This window comes from Lissotriton vulgaris, unplaced genomic scaffold (genome assembly GCF_964263255.1).
Source record: "Lissotriton vulgaris unplaced genomic scaffold, aLisVul1.2 SCAFFOLD_520, whole genome shotgun sequence".
NCBI classification, from domain to species: domain Eukaryota; kingdom Metazoa; phylum Chordata; class Amphibia; order Caudata; family Salamandridae; genus Lissotriton; species Lissotriton vulgaris.
In genome coordinates, this window is record NW_028255828.1 from 805,874 (window position 1) to 833,656 (window position 27,783).

The 27,783-nt window shown below is 43.0% G+C and overlaps 1 protein-coding gene across 2 annotated transcripts; it reads left to right on the plus strand.

The window, feature by feature from the left end:
• Positions 1–27,783, plus strand: LOC147658878 (uncharacterized). 2 transcript variants are annotated; one of them, XM_086952071.1, is made up of 2 exons: positions 1–110; positions 21,987–27,783. In XM_086952071.1, the coding sequence occupies exon 2, from the start codon at positions 22,691–22,693 to the stop codon at positions 25,163–25,165; it is 2,475 nt and encodes an 824-aa protein (XP_086808197.1). In that variant the 5' UTR covers positions 1–110; positions 21,987–22,690; the 3' UTR covers positions 25,166–27,783. The 2 variants fall into 2 exon arrangements, with proteins under 2 accessions (XP_086808197.1, XP_086808198.1); XM_086952072.1 differs by lacking the exon at positions 1–110 and having other exon boundaries at positions 22,542–24,141; positions 24,227–24,413.

Sequence of the window (27,783 nt, forward strand, 5' to 3'; positions counted from 1 at the left end):
GTCAGTGCTGTTCCTCCTCCTTCCTCGGAGCCGCTCTCGGGTCTCGGTTCACGCGGAAAAAAAATGAGGAAAAACGGACCGGAGGAATGAGGGGCAGGAAACCAGAACACGTGAGTGATGGTGTGTGCAGTGACACCCAGGGCTGGAGGGAGGAGGGTCTCCCTGTAAATAGCAGAGTCAAGAACAGAGGTGACCAGGCCGACCCTGAGCTGATTCAAGGCCCCTGAGCTGGGGCTGATCCTGGAAAGGACAAGGACTGAATTCCGTCTCTATTTGCTCCAATGTTTGTTAAAGAACAGGTTGGGATACTTTGGAAGGAATTCAATTTTGAATTCACCGTTTTAAGAATTTGTTTGAAAGGGGGGAAACACTGATTTTACAAATGTTAGTTTTTTATTGGCTTTGAGATGATAAAACTGGTCATTCTGGTTGAAGCACTGGCCAGGTGACAATCCTGTACACAATATTGCATACAGTAAGATGATTTAGTCGGGATTATGAAAATGGTCCCACTGTAGTGTGTTTACTGTGATACATTAACCCCAACCCAGTAAACAAGGGAGACTTTTTATTTCACTGACTAGGTTACCTCATGAGAGAAACCTCTCTGTTCAGTTGGCGCCAGACAGAGATGGCCTTTGCTAAGATATCGCTCTAGACAGGGGTGGAGAAAAAATTGGCACCGTTGCTGAGGGTAGTGAATTTATTGAGGCAGCTGAGGGTCCCTTTTGTGTTCTCTGGACAGTACCTAGATGAGCAGGGACTGGCCCCTGAACACAAATATCCCTGCACTTCCCCATATCACCTAAATCACGATAGCTTAGATGCCTCATGCAGTTGATAGTTTTGTTGATGTGTGTCAGCAGAGGTCAGAGGGTGAAGGCAGGGCAAGAAAGGGGACTAAAAGGGTATTAAAAACATCACCTGTCATATGATAATGATGGACTAAAACCGCTTTAAACCTGCAAATCAGACAAAATAAAGTTCTGTTTTCTTTTCTTTTAATCCAACAATGCCTAGCCAACGCGTGTTTCCTTGATTGGCGAAGACTCCACGACTTCTCCAGGGCTGCATGGCTCTTGAAGTCCTAAGTTAAATCATCTCTGCCGGTTATACTTCCGAACAGGCTGGTCAGTAAATCCCAACTAGACTGTCTTAATTGCACCGGAAATGCTTTAGTCTGACCTTATTGTAGGACTGATGAAAACGAACCGAGTACGGTGGCTTCCCTCGATCAATCTGGCGTCCAGACTCCATGTTTCTCAAGCGCACTCGCTCATGGTACTCCTACATATAAGGTTTTAATAAGTGATCGGAGCATTTGGACAAGCCACCATACTCAGCTCATTTTCATCAGCATGGAAAATAAAGTGGGCAATAGGTAGAAAATGCTTCTATTATGACTTAAGTTAGTTTAATTTTATTTGCCACAGCTGATTAAGTAGGTCAAAGTACTTTTAAGGAATAATTTGCCATTTGAGCGCTGGCTGCTGTTCCCTCACTAGACACCTTGATTTGGAGTTTACCGGGTAGGGGTGACAATCTCCATTAGCCGTCATGTTTCAGCACTACAGTAAAGTGCACGAAAGTTGGATGGCACTAGTGACTGTCGTCATAAATGTCAGGCATAAAAGCCAAGGCTAAAAAATCAACGGTTGACAGCTTTTTACCTTCCTGCCGAAGTCTGTGAGGTTATTCTGACAGCCAGGCGTCCCTCCACGAAATTGGTATACACCTGCAGATAGCAAAAGATTTGTAAATACTGTACAGAATGGTCTATTGACTCTTTGTCTGCTTCCCTGTCAGATGTCCTTCTATTCTCTCATTAGCCCAGCAGGGCTCTAGTCTGGGCACTATGAAGGGCTACCTGTCAGCCATGTCTGCTTTTTTTTTCGGCTGCCCGATCCGTCATCTCTTTTCAATTCTCCGCTTGCTCAGAGATTTTTGAATGGGTTTAACCATATGTTTGCCCCTTCGCCTTTTATTATGCCCCAATGGGAGCTTAATTTGGTGCTTACTTTTTTGATGTGTGCACCATTTGAACCTCTACACATTTGTCCCCTCCCGCTGCTCACTATTAAAACAGCCTTTTTAGTGGCAAATACTTTTGCCAGGAGGATGAGGGAACTACCAGCCCTTTAGCTCAATCTCCATACCTGACCGTGTTTCCAGACAAAGCAGTGCTCTGAGCAAGGGCAACTTTTCTGCCAAAGGTGGCAAACCTTTCAATCTTTTCCAATCTGTTTCTCTGCCCACTTTCTATGCTCCTCCGCATCCTTCCAAGGAAGAAGAGCGTCTCCACAGTCTGGACCCAAAAGAACGTTATTGTTCTACCTTGATTGTACGAAAGATTTCTGGGTGGATGACCAAACCTTCATAGGATATGTGAGAGCAAAGAAGGGACGAGCAGTTCAGAAGAAGACTATTTCACGCGGAGTCATCCTTTGCATAAAAATATGCTACACCTTGTCGAAGAGACAACCTCCTGAAGGCCTTAGAGCCCATTCTACCAAGGCAAAAGCTGCCACCACTGCTCTCCAGTGTGGTGTTCCGGTTTCTGACATCTACCAAGCAGCCACGTGGGCTTCTCTGTACACGTTTGCCAGACACTACTGCCTGGATTCTCAAGTCCGCAGGGAGGGCCTCTTTGGCTGCTCTGTTTTGCAGCACTTCTTGGTCGGAATCCTTTTCGCAGTAACCCCCTCTAGGGTTGGAATTCCTTGGGTATTTGTTCAAAGTTAATAAATCTGCAGCTACTTGTGTCTATATCAGATGGACAAGTTACTTACCTTCGGTAATGCCTTACCTGGTAGAGACATGATCTAGCTGCAGATTCCTTACCGACCCTCCCATCCTCCCCGCGCTGCGGATTGGTTTAGTGTCAGGGCTGTTTTCCCTTCAGGGCCGTAGTTGTTTTTGGCACACCAGGTCAGTCACTTCATCGCTCCGCGCGTCTGTAATGAAAAGTACTGATGTCAGCACGCTGGGGTGACGCCTATATAGACGATGCGGACGTCACGACGATGACGAACCCAATTATTCCAATTAACATGGAGTCGACCGACACCACCTTTCGGCACGCAGGGATACTGCTATCAAAAATCTTCTGGATCGAGCTTAACGCCTGGAATTTCAAAGGTAAAGAATCTGTGGCTAAATCATATCTATACCAGATATGGCATTTCAGAAGGTAAGTAGCTTGTCCAACAAGGGGAATAGACTTGTAAGAGAATATAAAGGTTAAGAATTTTGGCCAGAGTCTGTTTAACCATTTTAGGAAAAGCGTATACACCAATTGCAGTTCATGTCTGACTGGAAATTACTTTAGTCAGGAGCTTTTTTAAAAAGAGAGGCATCCAATTTTTTCCAATTCCCTGTAGGTTTAGGACAGGAACAGTAATATGATTTGCGAAGGATGAAAGATGACTTCAAACGTAACAGTAAAATGAGCTGACTAGAGAGCTGGAAGGGCCTTTTTTTTTTTTTCATAGTAATAATAATAATCTTTATTCGGTTTTTACAGTTTGAAAAAGCCATAAAAGATAACATGGTATAAAAAACATTCGTTTAAAAAGGGATTTACATTTAAATTTTAGAGTAAAAATATTCCCCTTTTGTTACGAAGAGTAAAAAGTAGTGAATTACGGTTACAGGTTATTTCTATGTCTCTGTCAAGGCGACGTTTTCCTCAGGATCTGTCGTGAAGTTATAAGGACCCACCTCTCGATACCTCCAATTCCGAATGTAATTACTACACAGAATCTTGGAGTGATCAAGCGGGGGGGAAAAGGGAATTAGGAAGGGGACAGCAGGGAAGGAGATCTGGAAAGGAAAAGTTAGTAACAAAATATTCCGTAAATCTAGTTGACCATAAACCTTGAGCCAAAACTGAATTATTCAGCAGAACCCTAGTGCTTAATCACAGTTATAGACGATACAATCAACTTCTTGTAAATAAATACTAAATCATTTAAAACATTCTTATCACAATATTGTTATTCTCTTGTGAATAGCGACAGATTCTCCTTTAACAAGAACAAACACCACTCTTTAGTAAATATCCTATTTACCAAAGTTTTCAGAACAATCCAATGCAAAATCACACTGCTATCTTTATCTTGAGTTATAACTAAAAACTCCTTTTGGCCTTTTCTCCCAAAAAAACAATCACAAGAACGAATTGCGCTTAGACAATCTGTATTAGAAATGATGCGCGCACTTTCATAAACTTTGCACTTGTACGTTAAACATCCCTTGCCAGCAACGAGATGTAAACACAGTTTCAAAGAAGAATATACACCAATGATTCGGGCTTTCAGTGCTCTTGATTATTCCTTACAAAATTAACAATCCGATTTGCCACCTATAAACCAGAAGAGTATACTTTGAAGTTTTTGCGCTGGGAGCTAGGTTTGATATTTCCTACCTGTAGAGTACGGCCTACTCTACTACCTTGAAGGACAAGATGTCCCCTCTGGATACTCAAAACGGCTCTTCCATCCGATAACCAAGAACACGGAGCAAGCTGGATACTGCCACGCCCCCTGGAAACAATCTCCAAAGGCCTCCGTCGAAATCCTTCTTCAAACGACTGGAGCTGTATTCAAAGGAGAGGGAGCAAGAAGAGAACACAGCCACTCCCCAGAAGATACCAGAATAGTGAGCACAGGAGACAGGGCGCGGTCGCGTAAGCTAACGTGCCTACGGCGCTCACGTATGCGACCGGGCTACCAAAGCTCACGCATTAGGCGGACATGCCGAACCTCACGCATTAGGCGGAACGGCATTAGGCAGCAAGCACAGAACAGGAAACTGGCACAGACTCTCTAGGAAGGACGCAGAACAGATGGACAAGCGGATTTAAAACACCACAACCACCAACGCCCTCCCATAGATGCCTGATGCATTTTGCCACACAGATGACCCCGAATGTTGAGTGGGGCGGGCCCTAGACCACAGGCCACCCTAGCTCTGACAGTCTCATGATACATTTTAAAAAATTTAGTACATGATATACCGTACATTCAGAGTCCAGAAGTTGAAGGGATAACATCGCTGGACGGCACTGTCTATGGCCCCATTTTTTTAATAGAGGGATAAGCCATGTCTTTCGATGTGGGTGATAGAACTTACAGAAAAGTACTGTATGGATGGTGGACTGTTGGGAATGATCGTCACAGGGGCACAGGACCATTTGGGTGCTCCAATTGTTCTTTTCGGGGAAGGTCACCAGTCTGAAAAATAGGTTCAGTCTGAACCTTGTTAGGAGCAACTTTTCGTAGGTGGTAATCTCCAGTGTGAGATATGGCTGAATTTTCAGGGTCTGCTGAATGATGATTGCATGCGTGGCGGATTTTTTTGTGGCCAGCGTTAATAGTCTCAGGGAGTCCAGATGGCTCAGTGCTATCTGTTTTAGTTCTTTTTTAGAGATTTCCTTCATTAGTTCTGGGTTGTTATAATATTTCTCGATCCCTAGATCATGGAGGAAATTTCTAATATATGTGAGCCAAGGTATTTTTTTTGCGTAGTCCAGCTCCATGATATCTCGAAGAATGTTTTTTGTCAGATTATTTTCTTCGGATAACCAGACTCTTCTCCAAAGCATTAGGAGTTGGATTTTGATCAGATCTTCAATAAAGGGGATTCCCAATTCTATATGCGAGGCATAGGTGGAAGTGCCTCGTGGTATTGATAGGAGGAATCGCGTGAAAATGTTTTCCTCTTTTTGAATGGGGCTGGTGTTGATATGCCCCCAGATCCCAGCACCATATAATGCTATGGATTGGCACTTTGCAGCGTATATTTGAAGCAGTTCAACTTGAGGTTTTTTCCCTAGTCTATTTGAAAATTTCACTAGTGCCATAATCGCTCTTTTAAAAAGATGTCTCCTGGCCTCTACCGCCGGTTTCCAACTTAGGGCATCATCTATCATGATGCCCAGATAGGGGTAATGTGAGGTTCTTTCAATTTTTTGTTCTTTCAGAAAGATGGTCTTTGCATGTTTTTTTTGTGCCGCCTGCCACCATAATGAAGGTTTTTTTCACATTTATATGCAGGTCCAAGGCAGCCATAAAATCTGCATATTTGGTTAGTGATTTCTGTAGTTCAATTGGAGTTCGGGCTAAGATGACAGCGTCATCCGCGTAGAGCAGGGCGGGGATCAGGCGATCTTTTGCTTTTGGAAGGTCTCTTCCCCCCTTCAGCATACACTCTTCGAGGCCGTTGGTGTATAATGAAAATAGAAAGGGGGCGAGGACACAGCCCTGCCTCACTCCCCACTCTACCCCAAACGGTGCCGTCAGTTCTCCTCTTGTCCCAAACCTCACTCTCGCTGTGGCCCCGCTGTAGAGTTCCCTTAGAAAGTCCAAAAGAGGAGGGTCTACCCCCATCTTGCTCAGCAGCGACCAAAGCTTGGTATGTGAGACACAGTCGAATGCGGATGACAAATCCACGTATGTCATAAAAATAGACCCTGTTTTTGCGAAGGTATACTTGGATGTAAGCAAGGAAAGATTCAGTACTTGGTCAATGGTTCCGAAGCCCTCCCTGAAGCCGAACTGTAGGTCAGAGAGAATGTTTTCGTCAGCTACCCACTGTTGCAACTTGCCAAGGAGGACTCTGCCGACCACTTTACCCAGAGAATCAAGAAGGGAGATTGGACGATAACACTTGACGTCTTGCCTATCCCCCTTCTTAAAAATGGGGACCATTATTGATGATGACCATGAGTCTAACAATCCGAGTTCCATAGTTGCAATGCAAACTCTCGTGATTATTGGGGTCCAGAGGTCGGGAAGGAATTTAAATAAATCGACGGGGACCCCATCGGGACCGGGAGCTTTTCCGGGCCTACTTAAGGATAACGCTTTTTCGAAATCTTGTAGGTCAACTTCCAGGGAGATAGGGAAGGTGACCGGGTTATATGCAGACTGGTACGGATCGCAATTAGGTGTGGATTGAAAGATTTTCGAAAAATGTCTCGTCCATGTGGCCTCGTCTATGGCCACGTCTATTTTTGGTCCACTGGAATCAGTTAAAGAGGGGGATTTTACTATTTTCCAGAAAGCCTGGGAGTCCTTCGCGAGTGCGCTCTCGTGTAGGGCCTTCCACAGGGATGTTTTTAGTTCTTTTTTCCTCGTCTTTCTGGCAATAGTGTATTCTCTTCTGAGGCCTTGGATCTTTGTTGGATCTCCGTTAGGTTCTCCAAGAGCTTTCCTCAAGTTGGTTTGTGCTTTCGTGCAATTTCGGTTAAACCAGCCTGTGGTCTTTAACTTATTTTGGTTGTAGGGTCTGGTTAACAGGTTTTTGGCATATTCTATGATAGTATTAAAATTTTCCAAGATTTGATTCGCCTCCGCTTGGGGATCAAGACAGATCAAAATGTTTTTATAGGCGAGAGTAACTAGTCTCTTCGTAAGGATATTAGGGTCCACTTTTTTCCATTTGATTGTGAAGCCATTGGTCTTGTTCAGCTCGAGCCTGTTCTGTGATAAAGTGTTGGCTATAGTTACCATCAGAGAATTCGAGTAATGTAATTGGAGACTAAGGCTAAGAGCGGAGTGGTCACTGAGACAGTTTTCCAAGATTTTAAATGTTCCGATTAGCGGTTTTAGGGCTTCTGTGATTAATATGTAATCCACAGTGGTCTCGTGGCCCCTTCCTCTGTATGTTGGCTCTAGTTTGTTGGTTGTTTGCTGAACGGGGTTCAAGATTTGGAGATCCAAGTCTGACAGTATTTTGTTCATGGCAGACCCCACTCCTGAGTGGGTGAAGTGAGTTAAAGGGATATCTGACTCATCTACTATTCCACAAATGTCAATGTTTGGGCAGGGATGCAGATTAAAGTCGCCACCCCAAATTATGTGGGCAGTGTCCGCTTTCTGTTTGTAGTGGGTATGTTCTATTAATTTGTCTTGAATTTGGTCAAGAATGCTCAGAAAATTATCAGGGTCCAAATTATTGTATGTGTTTACTATTGATATACGAGTTTTTTTCCCTACAGAGAGCGTGAGGATCTGAAAGTTCGGAAGGAGGTCTGTCTTGATGATCTTTGTATCTACAATTGTGTTGGCCATGTAGATTACCAGACCCCCCTTGGGTCTACCTGAGGTGCTGGGAAGGGCGGGAGAAGTAAAAGTTCTATATCCAACTAGATGGAGGGCAGCTATTGCCCATGTTTCTTGAATAGAAATGATTTGATAGTCCTTCAAGAAGACTGCTGCCGAACCATCCTCAATCTTGTTACAGAGTCCAGCAACATTCCAGAAGATCATGGAAAGCTGGGTGGGTTCATGCTGTTGTGCGACATTGTACTTGTGTGATGTAGATGGGATAGGCGCTGGAATTGGGTGTGAGAGTGCTATTGTAGTTGATGAGGGCTCCGGTGATTTAGGTGTTTGTCAATCGACCGTTTCCAGGCCACTGAACCTGTTCGTGGTCGGGAAGCCTAGCCAGTGTTGCCCGTTACTGGTGCCTTTGTAGTTGGGGCCAAAAGATTGGTGAGGTGGTCTCTCCCAGTGCTCCCAGTTTCCAAATCTATTTTGAGGGCCCACGATCTGCCATGGGACTTCTCTCTGCTGGTAGCTCAAATTAGATGGATACCGAGAGTTAATAGGTTCAGTAAGTCGCATTACAGGATTGGGAGCGGCAGATTCAAGCTCCCATGGTTGCGGGATTGGCTTCCTCCACATGTTGTCAAAATTACGTTGATAGTTGTTATTGTTGAACCTTTTCGGGTAAAAGTAAGACAGGGGTCTTGTTACAATCCCCCCAGAGGAGTTGTTACGTTCCCAAGAGCATATATAGTCAGCTATGTTGGGATCCTCAAACGTAATGACTATACAGTCTCCTCGAATTGTTTTTTTCCTGTAACCTACCCACGAGGTCCGGGATACTGAGGCTATTTTACTTTTCCAAGGTGGCGGGACGGGACGATTTGTATTCAACCAATACTGGACCTTGTTCTTTAGTGACCAGTTGGGTTCGGTCCCCTCACCTGTGAGTTCGGGGACCCCCGTCATAACTACCACGTATGGGGTGGCCTCAGGTGGTAAGTTTAGGGTGGGTACTTGTTCGGTTGTCGGTCTCGGGCATTTTTTGTTTGGGGTAGTTTAGGGGTTGTTGTTACAGGTGTTTTGGAAGCAGGTGTTTTGGGAGCAGGAGTTTTTGTGGAAGTAGAGTTTGCAGTAGGTAATGGTTGGGAACTAGCTTGTGAGGGGATGACCAGGGGCGTGGGAGTCAACTTTTGTGAAATGGTAGTGTTTGTTGGAAGGATCAATGTGGTTTGTTTTTTAGACTGTGGGGGAGGTACAATTGCAGTTTTCTTAGGAGCGGTATGTGTGGGTTCTGAGTTTGCAGTGGGCTTGGTATGAGGTTGTGGAGATATGAATTTTAAAGAGCCAGTGATTTTTATTAGCTGCCTCTATATTGCTGAGTCTTGTTTCTAGTGGGCGTATGTGGGAATTTAAAAGAAAAGCTATCTCTGTGATTAATCTTGCTGTTTCTCGTTGTCTTCCTATATTTTCTGAGGTTAGTGAATCTGGCATTAAAGGATCACAGAGATCACGCGGAACATGATGAATTGTTACCACGTTATTAGTTGGTGGAGCAGGGTGGTTAGATGCCACTGGGACATTTGTGTCAGTAACCAATATTGAATGCTTGGGTGTTATGGGTTTTGTAGTATGATCCGATTTGCTCTTTGTGTTCCGTTTTTTTACAGCCCCCTCCCGCTTGCCTCTCATTTGTCTGGTTTCTTCGGGTGTGGGGTCGGTAAAGATATCAGGGGTGTTCTCAAGATCGGTTTCTGAAAGGGTTACGGATATTTGGGATGCTGACAGGTCAACATTGTTAGGTAGGCTAAGTCTGTTTGTAGTCACCGCCGTTTGCGTTGAGACTGGATGTATTTCCGGGGTTTTTGCTGTTGCAAGTAATCCCATTGATGAACGACGCGCAATTGCCAGTTCTGTAGAAACTCTGCCCTCGATTAAGCTTATGCTCTGATCAATAAAAGTATTAGCTTTGGCTAGGAAGTCATCCATTGGGCCTAGTAGTTGGTCGCCTATACCATTCTTTTTAGATTTTTTTTTTTGCCTGGTGGATCTCGTGTTCATTTTGCAATGATTATACACCTGGGGAGGGTGATCGATTGACCAATTGTAGAGGGGATCAAGTTGTTTGTAGATACCTGTATTAGGGAGGCCGAAATATAGTTGTTAGGGTGGTGGGCCGGACCGGACTCACCCGTACTCGAACGGCCTCAAACGGCCCTGTCTTTGCCCAGTCTTAGCCCGGGCTGCGTCCCGCGCTGCGGGAGTGAATTGGTGTTAAGTAGGTGGCGGTTTGGGCGAGGGGCGGGCCAGCAGGGAGAGCGGACCGGAAGCTCTTCCGTGGTCTCGCAGGGACTTCTGGGAAATGAAGTCCCTGCACACTCGCAGCCCCGCTGGTGCCTCGCGCCCCTTACCGCTTTTCCGCCGAGGTCCTCTCGTGTGCACGCACAAAGTTGCTGGGACGGGGGCTCACCAGCGAAGCGGCACCCGTGAAGCGGCACCCGCGAAGCGGGTGCGGCGAGTCGTCAGCTGGGAGCCTCGCACGCCGATGCAGAAAGTGCGCTGTGCAGTCGGTAGCCTCTTCACAAGTAAGTAAGTGTCCCACTAGACAGGAGTTGCCTGTGCACTTTTGAAGTCTTTAGATGGGCGGGGGGCGGGCCAGCAGGGAGAGCGGACCGGAAGCTCTTCCGTGGTCTCGCAGGGACTTCTGGGAAATGAAGTCCCTGCACACTCGCAGCCCCGCTGGTGCCTCGCGCCCCTTACCGCTTTTCCGCCGAGGTCCTCTCGTGTGCACGCACAAAGTTGCTGGGACGGGGGCTCACCAGCGAAGCGGCACCCGCAAAGCGGGTGCGGCGAGTCGTCAGCTGGGAGCCTCGCACGCCGATGCAGAAAGTGCGCTGTGCAGTCGGTAGCCTCTTCACAAGTAAGTAAGTGTCCCACTAGACAGGAGTTGCCTGTGCACTTTTGAAGTCTTTAGATGGGCGGGGGGCGGGCCAGCAGGGAGAGCAGACCGGAAGCTCTTCCGTGGTCTCGCAGGGACTTCTGGGAAATGAAGTCCCTGCACACTCGCAGCCCCGCTGGTGCCTCGCGCCCCTTACCGCTTTTCCGCCGAGGTCCTCTCGTGTGCACGCACAAAGTTGCTGGGACGGGGGCTCACCAGCGAAGCGGCACCCGCGAAGCGGCACCCGCGAAGCGGGTGCGGCGAGTCGTCAGCTGGGAGCCTCGCACGCCGATGCAGAAAGTGCGCTGTGCAGTCGGTAGCCTCTTCACAAGTAAGTAAGTGTCCCCTTTAAATGTGCACAGGATAGTCTGTACTGAATAGGCAATCAAGAAAATAACTTTCTTAATGTGAGGGTTGTTGAGATTGAAGTTTAAGTCTGTCTATATTTAGAGTGGTGTAGAAAATTTCAGACGTGATGGGTTTTCAAACCACAAATTAAAGTCCTGAAGCGCAATAATGAGGTCTTTATTGATAAATAATTTGCAGAGGAAGACTTGTAAATCATGGAGCTTGGAAATAGCAACGTTTAGTTAGCTGTATAGTTCATGGAGCTTCGAAATGACAAAGTTTAGTTGGCGGTATGGCAGGATTTGCTGCACAGATTTATGATACCATTGTACTGAACATGCCGGGCCGTCCTGAAGTTGAGAGTCTGGGATTGAGGAGGGCAGGATTTGAAGGTCAGAACGGTGAGTAATGGCGACCATGCCTCCCATGTGATCTATTGGTTATTAATTTTCCGGTGTGTGGCTAGTGTGTTGGTGGTCAATCTTATGACAATATGATGCTGGGCAGATGGTGGGGAAAGTAAATGGGACCCATTCATCTGAGAATTGGAGTGAACAGCACTTGCCAATGAATGTAGTTGCTGAGAGGTAAGTAATGAGAATGAATTCTTTATTGCGTGATTTAAAATAAACCATTGCAAGTACAAAACATTTGAAAAAGGTTTTAAGATTGCATTTAAAATGTTGAATTCTTTAAAAGTCAGTATGTATATATGACAACAAGTGAAACTTCCATTTAAAAAGTCATATTCATAAAAAGCCAGCAACAGCAAATAAAACTTGGCAGCATTATTCCAATGGGGGGTCGTTAACTCTGGGCAGATCAATAACTTTTTTTGCAGCGCGCTCCATGAATCTTACTAGGGCACAATTTAATTTGGTGTTCCCAGGGTCAAAACAGGCCAAAACTGCTGCTCTACAGCTTCTAATCATATTACTATTCCAATGATGCTGAAGTAGGACCCGTCTCTCTGTCAAAAGTAGTGGGCACAGGCATATGATGTGTATGATATCTTCTTTGTGGGTCCCACAAAGTCGGCATTGAACTTTTCCATGTTCTCTTTTCCATTTTGGCCAATGAGTCAACAGGTTAATAACTTCCAGTCTCAGTTTTAAAAAACTTAATTTCGTCTGAGCACTGAACGATATAGTAAGATACGGCTGTGGAATTAGCAAGGCATAGGATTGAAGGGTCATCCACCCATGGCTTCTTTTTGCAAGGCTGGGTTTGTCTTCCACTATTGATAATTGTTTGGTGTTGATTTTCGCTAGCCTTTTAAATTCCATCTGACTAGCGTGAAAGTTACAGAGGTCATTTAGGCACAGGGTTTTTAAGCCTTTTGACCAGTATTCATGTCCTGCTCGCCATGAGTTGTTATCAATGCTGGCCCACAAGTGGTATCCTAAGCTTCCCTCCTTTGATAACCTCAATTTGTGACAGCACACAAGGAAAGACATTGCTCAGGCCAAACATTGTTTGCAGATGCCAAGTTCCAACCTAATTTGTGCTGGTGATGTATGGTTTGGTAATTTGAACACTGACCTGTAGATCTTAGTAATTATTTTATCCAGATGGTTACTGTCCATTCCTTTTAAGGCTTTGCTGCCGTAAGTTAAGGTAGGAATGATTTTTACCTGAGCCACTTGCAATGTGGGTGCAAGAGTAGGGCCTTGTAGTTTCTTTTGAATTAGTCCGATTGCAAAAGCGAGTGCTGTACCTTTCCTTTTTTGCTCTTCTAGGTAGGATTTGTATTTTCCATTGTTGTTGAAAGTGACTCCAAGGTACCTTTGCCAATTGATTCGACAATGCTTTCATTGTTCAAAGCCCAAGACAGTTTCTTAAATTTCCTTGAGTGCACTGCTAAAATTTTCCTCTTCCTGTTGTTGATGCGAAGCTCATTGTCGTTTGAATAATCGGAAGTAGCGTCCAAAAGTCTTTGCATCCCGATCTTTGTTTTACTTAACAGTACAACGTCATCAGCGTATAATAGATTTGTCAGCAGCAAGCCAGATATTTTGGGTGCGTGGGAGTTGACCTTGTTGAGAACTTCAGAGAGGTCCGCTAAGAATAGGTTAAAGAGTGTCGGGCCAAGACACAACCCTGTTTGAGGCCTTTTTCCATCGGAATCGGGCAAGACAGTCTTGAGCCGTCCCCGATCTTAATTCTAACCCATGTGTCCTGGTGTAGGAGTTGTATGGCTCTTAGGAGGGCCTCTGGGATGTTAAGTCTGGACAACTTCTGCCAGAGTTTACTTCTGTGTACATTGTCGAAAGCCGCTTGGTAGTCAATAAACCCCATATAAAGTGAACAAGAGCAGAATTTCGCTTGGTCAATCAAGCATGAAAGAGTCATGAGTGACTGAGGTACCGGTGTTTATTGTGAAACCTGTTTGGTTCGGAGGAATTATAGAGTTTTTATCTGCCCATGCCCTAAGTGAGTTGAGCAGCACTCCCGCAAAATACTTTGCTTCGTTGTCAATAAGTGCGATGAGACGATAATTCCCTGGGGATTTTTTGTCCCCGCCTTTGAAGATTGGTGCAAGGATGGATCCACGCCAGGAGGGCGGTATGGTGTTGTTTTGCAGACATGAGTTGAAAAGGGGGCTTAATGTTGCTGCCCAGTAAGTTGCATTTTTCTTGAACATAGCTTGAGGAATTCCACCTGGACCAGGCGCACCATCCTTGCAACCCTTTTTTATTATTTTCTCAATTTCGACCTTCTGGACTGTCGCAAAATTGACGCAGCTTTGGATCGAGTGACGTTCTTTTGTTGGTGTCATTTTGTGACCTAGCTTCTTTAGGGAGTTTGAAGTGTTCAGGAGAGGTTCCCGGACAATCTCTGTCTGTATTAATTTGTCCATAGGAGGGGGATTTGGATGGTTAGTGTGCAGTTCCTGGTCATTAAAGTGGGAATAGAGGAATTCAACCCACTCTATTTCGCATTAGATGTGCGCCCAGATGCACTATACTGTACTGTAAGAGACATTTCTAACGCGCAGCTTTCACTCCAAGAAGTATCTTGGCGCTCGCACAACTCGGGTGGAAGAGTTGGAGGGAAAGGATGTCCTGCATTTTACACCACAGTTACACCAAAGTTCTACATGTAGCATCGGGCAGAGAGAAAATCCAGGTTTTTAATGCCTTCCTAAAAGGGGCTTCTAGGGAGAATGTACGTAAAGAAAGAGGAAGCTTATTCCAGGTCTTGGTGCCCAATACAAAAAGGGATTTACCCCCTTTTGTGGCCAGCTTGAATCTAGGAGGAGTGAGTAGGTTCTGACTAGCAGACCTCAGGCAGCGCGTCGGATGATATCTTTTAAACCCATTGAGTAAATATTTTGGGCCACGCTGGTGAAATGCTCTAAAGGTGATTAAGAGAATTTTGAACAGAATTTTTTTACTTACAGGCAGCCAATGGAGAGTATTGAGTGCTGCTGAGGCTGACTACCTCCGAGGCCAGCGTAGCACGAGGCGGGCTGCCGCATTTTGGACCATTTGTAACTTATGGTGAACGATTTTGTTGGCTCCAGCATATACTCCATTACAATAGTCCAGCCTAGAACTTATTAAGGGCACTGCGACTGTTTTCCTCGCTGATAGCGGAAGTAGATCGAAAAACTTCCTCAGTGCTTTGATGATTTGAAAGCACATGCCTGCCACTGCTATGGCCTGGGGCTTAAAAGATAGTTGGTTATCGAATTTAATGCCCAGGTTGCGGGCAGATGCAATTGTGTTGGGCGGATCTTCTGCCTCCGTTGGCCAACACATTTTAGGGGAAAACAAGTTATGGCTCCCAACAGGTAGGATTTCCGGTTTACCGGTGTTGCACTTTAGATGATTGTTGGTCATCCATCTAAAGGTAGCTGCCAGACACTCCTTAAGATTTTCCTCTGCGCCTGGTCGTTCTCTATCCAGCACCAGTATGAGCTGAGTGTCGTCAGCGTATGAGATGGAACTGATCTGGAATGACGCAATCAGTTTCACAAGGGGTACCATGTATAGGTTGAAAAGAACAGGGCTCAAGCTTGAACCCTGAGGGACCCCTGAGCTAACGTCTTTAGCTTCAGACTGATATTGGCCTAACACTGTCACTTGGCGTCTATTGCTAAGGAAATTCCTGAGCCATGCCAAGACTTGACCTCCTACTCCTGCGGCAGCCAACCGGTCCACTAAGATGTTGTGTGAGACCGTATCGAAGGCTGCCGACAGGTCGAGTAGGATAAGGACAGCCTTCTTTCCTTGGTCCTTTGCTGCCCGTAAGGTTTCTGCGGTAAAGAGCAGAGCCGTCTCGGTAGAATGTTCTGACCGAAATCCTGACTGATTGGGGTGGAGAATGTTATTCTTCTCCAGAAAGTTAGTCAGTTGGCTATTGGCAAACTTTTCAGTCAGTTTAAACAGGACAGGTAGCAAGGAAATGGGCCGCAGATTGGAAAGAGTGGTGGGGTCAGCCAGTGCTTTTTTTTGGAGTGGCTTGACAGCTGCAAGCTTCCAGTCATTAGGAATGCTTGCAGTAGCTAAAGAGGAATTAATAATCCTGTTGATTATAGGATTAACCAACTCAACTAAAATATGCAACACCGGAGGGGGACAGGGATCAAAAGGGGATCCCGATTTACAAGCCAAGATAGCCTTAGAAGATTCCTCAAGGGACACTGGGGCAAACTCCTCGAAGCTGGAGGGAGTCGTCATTTCATCAAACTGTTCAGAGTCCGCAGTTGCCATTACTCCTGGTGGAAAGGTCTTCACAATGTCAAGAATCTTGTTATCAAAATAATTGGATATCGCATTGCAGAGATCTTGGGATGGTGGAATCTCCTGCGATAAAGCTGAAGGATTCATAAAATCCTTTACAATCTTGAAAATTGCTTTTTGTTCCTGACCTGCCATGGATACGGCCTGTAGATAGTAGTTTTTTTTGTGGATTTTATTTCTGCATGGTATTTCCGTCTTGCTGCTATGTAGATATTACGTGCGGTGGCGTCGTAATTTCGACGCCATCTTCGTTCCAATACTCTGACCTCACCTAATTCAAGCTTCAGAGTCATTGAGAACCAAGGGGCACTCTTTTTGGTCCTGCTCGTTTTAGAATTGTTGTTTCTAGGCGAACTTAGCAGGAGTCCAGCTCTCGCAATCCATTCACAGAAAGTCTGATTATCTGTTGAGGTAAGATCGGTTAGGACTGGTAAGTTGTCTTTAAGCTTGTTAATTACATCAGGTCTATTAGTTAAAGATTTCCAATCAGGGGTAGATTTAGTTTGGACTTTATCCGCGTTGTGAGATTGGTGATGGGTTTCAAATTCCAAACAATATTGAAAGGAATAAAATAGTGATCCGTCCATGTCTGAGGGCTGGGTGGTTTGACTCTCAGAGTAGAAGAGTTGGAGCAGATGCAGTCTAATAAATGTCCTGCCTGATGGGTGGGTTCCTGATTCATAAGTGAGAGTCCCAATACCTCGATAATTTCCATAAAACAGCCTACTCCGGGATCATTAGGGGACTCTAGGTGCAGATTTAGAACACCCAATACTGAGAAATGGGAAATCTGAGTGCTAATTCACTCAGAGCATCACCTACTGTTTCTAAGAACTTCGAGGATGGACCCGGAGGGCGGTAAATAAGGGCCCCAGAGAAGACAAAGGTGTCATGGATCTCCAATGAGAATGCTAATGCTTCTGCTTCTTTGATATCCGTCAGTTCTTGAGATGAACACTTAATGGTGTTGCTGTAGATGATCGCCAGGCCCCCTCCACGTTGTTCCGGTCTATCCAAACGTTGGATAAGAAAATAATGTGGGAGGGCTATGGCTAGATCAGGATTACACCAAGGCTTTAGCCATGTTTCTGTGACCAAAAGCCAGTCCACGTGGGCCTCAACAATAAGGTCATGGGTATTCTGGGCATTTTTGGGTAAGGATCGTGCATTGATTAATCCGCCCCGTATAGTACTGGAATCCAAAGGGGTTTCCATAGGAGGCTCCGGAGTTAATGTCATACGGCAGTGGGTACAACATACGGGGCCATGCCAACTCTGGGGGAGTAGGGCATCTTTACAATGGGTATGGGGGCCAGTATGTGACAACAAAAATTCTCTGGACATGACTGGACGAGGATGTGGGGAAACGGCAGAGATCGCTCAGGGTCACCCGCCTTTCCCGCCTCCTTAGCGCTGACGGGCGCAGACGGGCAGACTCTGGCTCGACTCAGGCGCGAGTCAGGCGCGCCCGCTGCGCGTTACCGCTGCGCGAGAGGGGTGAGGTTTAAATAAAGGTTCACCTGCTCTGCTGACTGAGCACTAGAGCGCTCAGGCGAATGGCACACAGGAGGTCCCGGTCCCACCCAAGATGGCGGGAGACGCCACAAATAGCCGATGAATACACGCTTAAATCCGCTCTAAAAGCGGTGGGGGCACAATTAGGATGCAAGTATGTGGGCGCAGTGGTGGTTATTTAAAAACAGGGGCAAAGAAATTAAATTAAACTAAAATAGCAAAATCAGTAATTTTTTTAAAAAGTAGCGCTGCACGCTCTGTTACACGCCGACAATGAAGCGTGATGCAAATACAAATGCTGCCTTTCCCAAGGGCGATTTGCTTCAGGTGTTCGCCTTAAATAAAGGCTCTGCTGACTGAGCACTAGAGCGCTCAGGCGAATGGCACACAGGAGGTCCCGGTCCCACCCAAGATGGCGGAAGACGCCACGAAAAGCCGATGAATACACGCTTAAATCCGCTCTAAGAGCGGTGGGGGCACAATTAGGATGCAAGTATGTGGGCGCAGTGGTGGTTATTTAAAAACAGGGGCAAAGAAATTAAATTAAACTAAAATAGCAAAATCAGTAATTTTTAAAAAAAGTAGCGCTGCACGCTCTGTTACACGCCGACAATGAAGCGCGATGCAAATACAAATGCTGCCTTTCCCGAAGGCGATTTGCTTCAGGTGTTCACCTTAATAAAGGCTCACCTGCTCTGCTGACTGAGCACTAGAGCGCTCAGGCGAATGGCACACAGGAGGTCCCGGTCCCACCCAAGATGGCGGAAGACGCCACGAATAGCCGATGAATACACGCTTAAATCCGCTCTAAAAGCGGTGGGGGCACAATTAGGATGCAAGTATGTGGGCGCAGTGGTGGTTATTTAAAAACAGGGGCAAAGAAATTAAATTAAACTAAAATAGCAAAATCGGTAATTTTTAAAAAAAAGTAGCGCTGCACGCTCTGTTACACGCCGACAATGAAGCGCGATGCAAATACAAATTCTGCCTTTCCACTATTGATTGTGCACCAAAACCTGGCAGAGTTGTTTGTTTTAATATCATGCTGCAGTTTGACCCAAAACAGGTTCCATTGGCTTGTGCTTAGGCCACGAATAACCCGATGAATACACGCTTAAATCCGCTCTAAAAGCGGTGGGGGCACAATTAGGATGCAAGTATGTGGGCGCAGTGGTGGTTATTTAAAAACAGGGGCAAAGAAATTAAATTAAACTAAAATAGCAAAATCGGTAATTTTTTAAAAAAGTAGCGCTGCACGCTCTGTTACACGCCGACAATGAAGCGCGATGCAAATACAAATGCTGCCTTTCCACTATTGATTGTGCGCCAAAACCTGGCAGAGTTGTTTGTTTTAATATCATGCTGCAGTTTGACCCAAAACAGGTTCCATTGGCTTGTGCTTAGTTCACGTTTTGCTTTCTTGAGCTGATTGCGGGCCTCTCTCAGTTTTATTATTTTAATGGGATCCATTGGATCAGTTTTTAAAGCCCGCCATAAACGATTCATCATTCTTGTTGCAGATAGTATCTCAGAATTAGGGGGCGGCGTATACTTTTGATCAGTTTGACTTGTGTGTTTTGTTGATTTCGCGAATCTGTCAATAAGTTTGGTAGCAAATGTTGACCAGTTGGCACATATATTGTCCGTGCACGTTTGCAGCTCAATTATTTGTTTAGCCTCTGCTGATATGTGTTGGAGATTCTTAAAGGAGCATTTGATACGTTTGAGGTTGATTGTAAGGCTCTCAGATGGCAAGTCCCTTACCTTTTTGTGTTGTATAAGGCAAGTACTCAGAATAATTTCTTGTGGGCAGTGATCACTTTCTGTTCTGTTTCCAAGAGAGTATCCTGCTACTTGATGGAGCAATGAAATGCTGACATAGGTATAGTCAATTAATGAAGTGCCTTTTTTCGATAGGTAGGAGAATCGAGGTGGCTTGTCAGCAGGATAACGCCCATTTAGGGCCCTTAGGCCCAGATTTTCTAGGTTACCTTGTAGAGAACTTCCATGTGGATCGTCCTTGTGCCAACCAGGCTGGGTTTGCGGTGATATCACCCAGATGCTATCATGTGATTTGGTGACCTCATTCTTTTGAAGGACTGACATTAACCACGTTAAAGTCACCAGTAAGTAGGATTTCTGAGTTTAGAAAACCTGTTTGCACTCTTATTACTGACGCTATTGCTTAGTCTACAAAGGATTTCCTGGATGCTGGGTTTGGGCGGACGTGGAGAGGTAAGTAAGAAAAGCCAGCTTACCTTCTAGGAAAGAAGCAGCATTTCATGCAGTGATTAGGGGAATAAAAGCACAGACCGGCTTGCCTATGGCACATCTGAGGCACTCCCTTGCAGCTTATGGCCTTATATATGTTTAGGGACTTCTGCACATGCTCAATACATGGTTCAGCTCCCTTTAATGGCGTTTCTGGGATGTAGAGGAATTGAAGGGAAGCGAGTCACTACTAGTTGTATCGTGAGCAGCATGTCATTTTAGATTGTAAAATGGAACACCTTTAAAAACACTAATCATATTTCACCAACCCCAAAGAAGGAATGCAATTTTGGATCCCACAGAGGGTTACAGTACGTGATAAAAGCTTTTGTAGAGACAACTACTAAGGCTACGCTTATTTTTTAAAATTTGTATATTGTTGCTGGATTTGTTTATGTTAGACTTGAATTTGTTCTAATCTGTTTACGGCTTTTATGTTTCAATCAAATACTTTATTTCAGTTGAAACCATAAAAGCATAGTTATAGCATTCATATAACCATTAATAAATACAATTTGAATTCAGTTGATGTGCTACTGAGTCATAAGATCTTCAGGTTAGGAGTAATTGCCGTTGACACAGTGATTACATTACAGATATATTGGTTTCTGTTTAATTCAGTTCTGTGCGCATCTGATCACAGGCATCTTGTAGCCCGATTTAGAGTTTGGTGAAGAAAGCTACTTAGTCACAAAAGTGACAGAGTACCCTTTTACCCAACTCAACGGTCTTCCCATACTAATTTGAGTCAGGATAATTGACAACTTTCTGTGCACAAAGCCCCGTAGACTCTGTTGACTGAATGCACCCTCATGCAGCACAACAGAGAAGGGGCAGTCTGACGAAGGGCATTGCCCAACCCATTTTATTTAGGGTGAACAATGCGTTGTGATGTGTTTTTGTCTCTCTGTTACCTGGCAGTATACCCTGGCGATGAAAGAACAAAAAAACACATAATGACTCCCACACTGAGGGGGAAAACTCCCTGCGTATGGCGGTGAATAGTTTTCTGTTTTCAAGTACACTTTTTGAAAAATAAAAACTTTAGTTAACTGTGGTGAATGAATGCTAGAACAAACAGCGGCTGTCCACCAAATGTTTAGCATATTGACTGTAACTGTGTGGCCGGCAATGATCTCTAAGTTTGGCGGATGGCTGTACAACTGCCAAACACTAGATCAGGCCCTTAGTTTCCATGTTAATTAAAGCTCTGATCAATGAATTCGAAGGTATCTTTGTTTTTGGCATATCCACGCTCAGCAATCTAGACCACATTTATCCTTGTTTGAGTGTTATACTGTGCTTTTGGGACCTTCGATCTGGCAGAAAAATATACATGGAAACATTCATCAAGGAGTTGTTGGGTTCGTACTCTCTAACCTAAACTCTTCGTTCCTCTTCAGCCCCCCAATTGTAAATCCCAGAAAAGTGTGTGTGCTTTTCAGTCAGTTTCTAAACTGTGGAATCCTTTTCTTTCATATCTCTGATCGATGCCTGATAAGATTGTTTGTACAGAATGTCTAAAAACATGGCATTTTCTCCAGTAAAACTTTAACCTCTGGCTGCAGTGTTCTCTTCTTTAGAGCTAGAAAACTGTAGTTGGTATTGCTGTGCTCCTCAAATAACTGGAATAAAGGTCTTAGAATCTTTCCTATTCATCCCAATACATTCTGTTGATATCACAATTTAATGATATTTTTTAAATGTCAATTCATGCCTTGATTATTTGATTAGACATCCAAGTTTTTGTTTTAATCCATTTTGTGAGCAGTCATGTTTACTAATTTTACCTATGTTTCTCATTATGTGTTTGGTAATTGGATTACAGATCTCTCAGTGTCCATTATAATTTGTGTTGTGAACATTGTTAGTGGATGACTAACAAAGTGCTTTGGATCTCATTACAAATTTGCAAATCTTTTGGTTCGTAAATGAATAAAATACTGAGGTCGCCAGATTGTTTATACTAGTTCTATGCTAATGCGTTGTGCCTATAACTTACATAAGCATTCCTGGCTTTTATTACTTCATATCCATATAAGAAAACAATTCTGATATTTGTATTTTTTGGTTCACAAAATGCTAATGCTTCTATATATTTTTTTGTCCCCCAAGTGAAAGAAAACCAGAAAAAAGCAATGGTCAGAGGAATATCGTGGACACCAGGGACTGCAATTCAACTTTTGAGACAGTAGCCTCCCGAAATTTACAAAACAGTTTTTTGAGACTTCATTCCACTGAAGAATCTCTATGTAATTGTTCGCTATATGCGCTTCTTGTGCAAACAACTTTTTTCTGTGCAAAATTGGTAGCAGACACCAATGAATGCCTCATGAAAGGGATATAGTATGTCACAACAAAGGGGTAAGGATTATCTCATGAGTATGACTACAAATTAACATTCCAAGGAATTCTAATCCATCAATGGACCCATAACGGAGAAAGGCCACACAAATGTATGGCATGTAGTACATCTTTCCAGGAAAACAATTTTGCAGTTCCTATACTATTGCTAAGAAATTAGAATGTAGAGAGGTTATTTTTCATATATATAGTAAACTGCACCTAACTTGAAAGAACTAACCTATACTGACACAGGAGAAGCTACTCACATTTACCCAGAGTCTCTAGGATTTTATTACAAGGAATTCATTATTTAAACATAATGCGTGCATTATGGAAAAGGTGCACAGATGCTCTAAATGTGACAGAGGTTTCTATATAAGTACCCATTAGGAAAACATCAAGGAGATCTCCGCATCCTAAAACAAAATAAATCTGTAATGTTTACCAAGCCGTCTATTTGAGAAAGCCATTTGATGGCAGGCAAACAAAATCCTACTGAAGAAAAAACATTGTACTGTCTCAAATGTAAAGATGTTTTCACAAATGTCTCTCTCATTGGACAAAAGGCAGGCAACACTGAACCAAGACCATATAAATGCAGTGAGTGTGACCAGACATTCGTTACAAAGACACAGCTGAAGATAGATCAACAAACTCATACTGAAGAGAAACAATGTGAATGTTCTGAATGCAATAAGGCTTTCAATAAAAAGTGTGAACTAGCACTACATCACAGAAATCACACTAAGGAGAAACCATATAAATGTTCTGAATGTGACAAGACTTTCAAGGAAAAGAGTGATTTATCATCACATGAGAGAATCCACACTGGGGAAAAACCATATAGATGTTCAGAATGTAATAAGACTTTCAGTCAGAATGCAAATCTGATAAAACATCAGAGAACCCACACTGGAGCAAAACCGTACAAATGTTCTGAATGTGATAAGACTTTCAGGCAAAATCATCATCTGTGTGTACATCAGACAATCCACACGGGGGAGAAACCATATAAATGTTCTGAATGTCAGAAGGCTTTCAGTACAAAGGCACAGCTAATAATGCATCAAAGAGTTCACACTGGGACAAAACCTTACAAATGTTCTGAATGTGAAAAGGCGTTCACTATAAAAGGAAATTTAAGGCTGCATCACATGTCTCACAGCGGTGAGACTCCTTACAAATGTTCTGAGTGTGACAAGGGCTTCAGAACCAAACTTCAACTAATGCGACATCAGAATGATCACACAGGAGAAAAACCATATAAATGCTCTGAATGTGACAAGACTTTCAAGCAAAAAGGTGATTTATCATCACATGAGCGAATTCACACTGGGGAAAAACCATATAGATGTTCAGAATGTAATAAGACTTTCAGTCAGAATGCAAATCTGATAAAACATCGAAGAACGCACACTGGAGCAAAACCGTATAAATGTTCTGAATGTGATAAAACTTTCAGGCGAAATCATCATCTGTGTGTACATCAGACAATCCACACGGGGGAGAAACCATATAAATGTACTGAATGTGACAAGGCTTTCAAGCAGAAGATTAGCCTTTCAGTTCATCAGAAAATCCACACAGGGGAGAAACCATATAAATGTTCTGAATGTGAGAAGGCTTTCAGTACAAAGGCACAGCTGATAATACATCAAAGAGTTCACACTGGGACAAAACCTTACAAATGTTCTGAATGTGAAAAGGCTTTCACTATAAAAGGAAATTTAAGGCTGCATCACATGTCTCACAGCGGTGAGACTCCTTACAAATGTTCTGAGTGTGACAAGGGCTTCAGAACCAAACTTCAACTAATGCGACATCAGAATGATCACACAGGAGAAAAACCATATAAATGCACTGAATGTGACAAGACTTTCAAGCAAAAAGGTGATTTATCATCACATGAGCGAATTCACACTGGGGAAAAACTATATAAATGTTCTGAATGTAATAAGGTTTTTCGTCAAAAAACACATCTGATACGACATCAGAGAACACACACTGGTGAGAAACCACATAAATGTTCTGAGTGTGTCAAGTGTTTCATCACGAAGGGCCAGCTAATAATACATCAAAGAATTCACACCGGTGAGAAACCATATAAATGTTCTGAATGTCAAAAACTTTTTAGCAGAAAAGATGACCTATCCAAACACCAGAGAATTCACACTGGTGAGAAACCCTATAAATGTTCTCAATGTGAGAAGTCTTGTAGTACAAATTCACAGCTGATAATACATCAGAGAGTTCACACTGGGACAAAGCCTTACGGATGTTCTGAATGTGAGAGGGCTTTCATTACTAAAGGATTGTTAAGGATACATCGCATGTCTCACAGCGGTGAGACTCCATACAAATGTTCTGAGTGTGATAAGGGTTTCAAAACCAGATTTCTTCTAAAGCGCCATCTGAGCGATCACACTGGAGAGAAACCATATAAGTGTACTGACTGTGACAAGGCTTTCAGTCTGAAGAATGAACTATTAGTACACCAGAGAAATCACACCGGAGAGAAACCCTACAGATGTTCTATATGTGACAAGTCATACGTTATTAGGCAAAGGCTGACAATACATCAGAGAGTTCACACTGGAGAGAAACCTTATAAATGTTCTGAATGTGATAAGGCTTTCAGTCGAAATGATCATCTGTGCGCACATCAAAGAATCCACACAGGGGAGACACCATATAATTGTACTGAATGTGACAAGGCTTTCAGCCAAAAGTGTAGCCTTTCAGTTCATCAGAAAATCCACACTGGGGAGAAACCATATAAATGTTCTGAATGTGACAAGGCTTTCATTACAAAGAGAAACCTAATAATACATCAGAGGATTCACAGTGGAGAGAAACCATTTAAATGTTCTATATGTTATAAAGGTTTCAATCAAAAAGGTAATCTGTTGCGTCATCTGAGAAGCCACACACCTTCTCTACATGTGTAGATCCAGTGACAATTGAGATAATTTGCAACAGAGAAACCATGTACATTTTCTTAATGTGACAATGCTTTCCAGCAAAAGCATCATCTATCACCCCACCTGAGAAGAGATAAATGCAAGAAATCATATTAATATACTAAGGGCCTGATTATGAATTGAATAATTATTTATTGCCCCTGATAAATACTGATACCATGTGGTACATTAATTATCAGGTGCCATAAGGTACACCTATTACAAGTTCATTGGGAATGAGATGCATGCTTTGGTCTTTAGCGCACCAAAATCCACATTATACAGTAAATACCATATGTTATCCCCTGTTAAAATTTAACAAAGGTTGAGCTATTTAACATATCCAATAAATATCAGATGCGTTGAATACCTTCAAACTCGTAATTCCAACCTATAAGTAAACAGGGATTAGCACATGCCTCAGAAAATTACAACCAGCTCATACTCCGGTTCCTAGTGCAAAATGTCTTTAACTACATAGGGTCATCATGACAGTCACCATAGATGGAAATCACGTAAATACTTTGAATTCAGCAAAATATTCATGACAGAAATATCACTTGTATTACACAAGAGAAACCGCACGCATGTGGTAAGAAATTCAAGTAAAAAAGTCCTCTCTCATTGCTTCAGGAAGTCCAGAACAGGGAAATGAGGAACTCCTGTAAATATTTTGCGTTTTAACAAGAATCCAGTTGAAAAATAACTGACAGCTGCTTGGACATTAAGGAATCTTTCATGTCTACAGTAAACCATCCCTCGTCCATAGAGCTAATGACAACAGCAGTGACCCAAATGTTCAGAATACAGTACAGCTTGGGGAGATGAGAGTAAGTGCTGATTTCATAATTTCATGTGGCCATACAATGCAAATTTCAAAACTGTTATAGAACACAACCAGTACGCGAAGAGAAATCAGGTATTCAAGCATAATAACTGAATAACCATTTAAGCAACAGATCAAGCAGAAGAAAACAAGACAATTAGGCAGAATTTAACATAAAGTAAAAAGTACCAGGTACTACAGAAACATCATACTGATCAAAGTAGAGGCATAAACAGTTATATATGTTTATGAAAGGTCAATATAAAACTCAGAAACAATATATTACGCATAACGTACAGTTTACAGTATGGCGGAAACACTGGGACCACAAGCTAGAGAAAATGTTGAAATTACAATTATTTCTACACTGCTGTTTAACCACCCCATTTTGTAGTCAAGAAAAGTCAAATATATAACATAATGCATATCTGTACCTTACGAATGCTTGAAACTGAGCTTTTCACTTCAAGGTGCTACATATATTTTTGTGAACATGAATCAATTTTGGAGACCTTACTGAATTAACATGAAAACTTTAATTGGATCTGAAAATCAGTCAATGCACCTGATGAAGTGACTCCCTTCGTTAGAGTCCTTCATTTGCTAGGCCTTTTCTGGGTCTGAGGCGCACAACGCGGAAAGATATCCGGGACAAAGAAATCTGAAACAAAGGGACAGATGTGTTCCTGGAAATTAATTTAAAATGAGTAATTTCCTCCAGTTACCCTTCCTGAGTGTGCTTGTTGTTATTTATTGCATCACTGCATTTTGACACTTGTTTCTCTCAAGATCTGCTAGTTACACGATTACAAAAAGACCCTCTCCTGAATATTTGTGAGTCATTGCCTTTAGATGTGGTTAGTGTAATACAATTTAACAGCCTATCTCGAGGAGCATGGCGAGATGGCAGCAATACTTAAAACCGCCTCAGATGCATTACAAGATCCCTGTCCCAATATATTTTGTACTTTGTACATGCCTCCACCTTGGAAGCGGAGTGTAGGCCCTAGTTAACAGAGAAGTTGCTAAAGAGATATCAAAGCAACAGAATTGTTGAATGGTTATTTACTGTATATGACGATGTTGGTAATGATATCATGATCAGATGTAACTGAGACATGAGGAGGAACATTGTGTTCTGCTGCTGTACAAACAGCATTGCAGTTGCCCCTAACAAGAGCATAGACTTCAATAGTTCTGAAAAAGAATAACATTTTGTTATACACAATAAGTTTGTGACATCTTTATTAAGAACACATTGAGACACGTCATAGAGAATAAACATTCAAAGAAGAATAAAGTATGATTACATTTGGACACTCATGCTTTCTGACCTAAGTTTGGTAAATTTTCGACAGTGGTTATACCAACACGCATTTGCAATGCAATATGTCTCGCATTAGGAAAGTTTGAGCTATTGATATTGTAAATGTCAAATTTTTTATTTATGTGTTGGTTTTGAAAATAGCGAATTTAATAGCTTTGTCATTTACAATGCCAATAGTTTTAACTTTCGCAAACGTGACACCTATAGCATTTGTAATGCAATATGTGTTGTATTTATGTGACTTACATGTATTGATATTACAAATAACAATGGCTTTTAATTTGTTTTAATAATTAATACTTAAATAAGTTATGGCAATAGCTTAAACTTTTGTAAATAACTTTTATGAAGATTATGTTCAGTGTATTTTATTGTGACGAAAATCCAAGAACAGAAGTGAAATATTAACATCTTTTTGTGACATTTGTAATAAAGCTTGAAACATTGAGAGAA